Source organism: Porites lutea, chromosome 10, assembly GCF_958299795.1.
Source record: "Porites lutea chromosome 10, jaPorLute2.1, whole genome shotgun sequence".
Lineage (NCBI taxonomy): Eukaryota > Metazoa > Cnidaria > Anthozoa > Scleractinia > Poritidae > Porites > Porites lutea.
In genome coordinates, this window is record NC_133210.1 from 14,152,524 (window position 1) to 14,154,025 (window position 1,502).

A 1,502-nucleotide genomic window follows, 5' to 3' on the forward strand; every position below is an offset into this window, starting at 1 on the left:
CGCACGCAGGGTCTAAAGCTGATTACGAGTTACGTAAACAGGTGAAGGGATATTTTTGAAACATGTTTGTCACATAACAGATTTGCGGCATAATCCCAGCGGGAGAGAACCCTAGGAACCCTAGGAGGTTGGAAAAAAGCTTGGAGCTTACGGCGATGACTCCGGTGATCCTGTGAAGATGTTTTTTTCTGTTTCTTTTTTTGTGGCAACGCAGGGCAGAAAACTTCATTGAAATCGTGATTCTAGAGCAGGGAAACAATGTTTTTGGTTGTTCATGGAAATGTAGTTGCCGGTTTGGCCTCTGGGTAAATATAACGCCTCTTGTGCAGTCGGCCGGCGAAAGATATACCTACGCACGATCTGCTCGAACACACTTGTCTTATATTGGTCTTCTATAGTATTGAATTTAATTTGACTCTCATAAACAACCATCAAATCTTTCTATTTTGGGTCTTTAATGAGAGGTTCAATCAATCAAGACGGACCGACACTGAGTGTGTGTCTGAGAAAGGTGTGCTCCACGGAAACACGGCGTGAATCAATTCGAGGTTTCTGTTTTAAGAAATTTCCCTTTTATAGAACTTTGTAAAGCCCTGGCTACAGAATTCTAATGACTGTGATGTTACAGTCAATAAAATAAGTTATGCTGTTGATCGACCACCCTCTGATTCTGCACTGACTTGGGCGCATGTCCACTGTGCTTTTGTGTTTTAACTAATAGCTTCTGTCGTGAGCTAATAATTCCAATGCCTTGGTTTTACATGGTCAAGCCGACAAAATCAACATATATTTTATTTTATTTTTTGAAAAAGAAGCCAAGTTAATTAGGCACTAAAACGACGCTAAACATTTTCCTAGTGGCCAGGAGCCAATTATTCCCATATATGGGTATCGCTTAAGGCTGTTGATGACAATAACGGAACGTAGAAAACGAAATGTAAATAAATAAAAAGAAGAAAAACATTCAACGACAGCTATTATATCGCAATGAAAATTACCATATATCTATTTGACAGTCGGTCGGCCAGAAGGGTATTTTTACGGGTTTGAATAAAACTTGAGACATACCCATGTTGGTTTCATAGTAATGGGCAGGATTGTTAGTCCTTTCTTTCTCGCTATTCGTGGCTCCACCTCCGAAAAAAACAACAGCACTCACCCGCTATTAAATACCGCCTGCTACGCAGGCTAATTTGGGGGTTAAACTCCAATTTTTTGCCGATCTCTTTAACATGGTAATCACCCCGTCTCCACTTCCACCCACCTCTCCCTCTTCACTCTCCGCCCCTCGGATGTTTCTAGAAGCGCTCTCAGTCACGGAACAACGTACTAACACGATCAGGTGCGAAACAATTATCAAACAACAGGAGCACTAGACCTTAGCACTGAAACAACTGAGCTTCGTGCCAGGAAGAACGAATGAATTTAGAGGTTTCGAGGAGCCACGTGACAGCAGTGGGCTAAGTCATTCTCAATTCCTGGAAAAAAGAATGAAGTGTGAC

General features: G+C 41.7%; 1 protein-coding gene across 1 annotated transcript in view; it reads right to left on the reverse strand.

Moving 5' to 3' along the window:
• Positions 1-1,087, reverse strand: part of LOC140949545 (A disintegrin and metalloproteinase with thrombospondin motifs 6-like) — a 56,267-nt gene extending 55,180 nt beyond the window's left edge. Inside the window, exon 1 of the mRNA XM_073398704.1 lies at positions 1,069-1,087. Coding sequence (XP_073254805.1) covers positions 1,069-1,072 — 4 coding nt within the window. The 5' untranslated portion in view covers positions 1,073-1,087. The remainder of the gene's footprint in view (positions 1-1,068) is intronic.
• Positions 1,088-1,502: the final 415 nt, after the last annotated feature.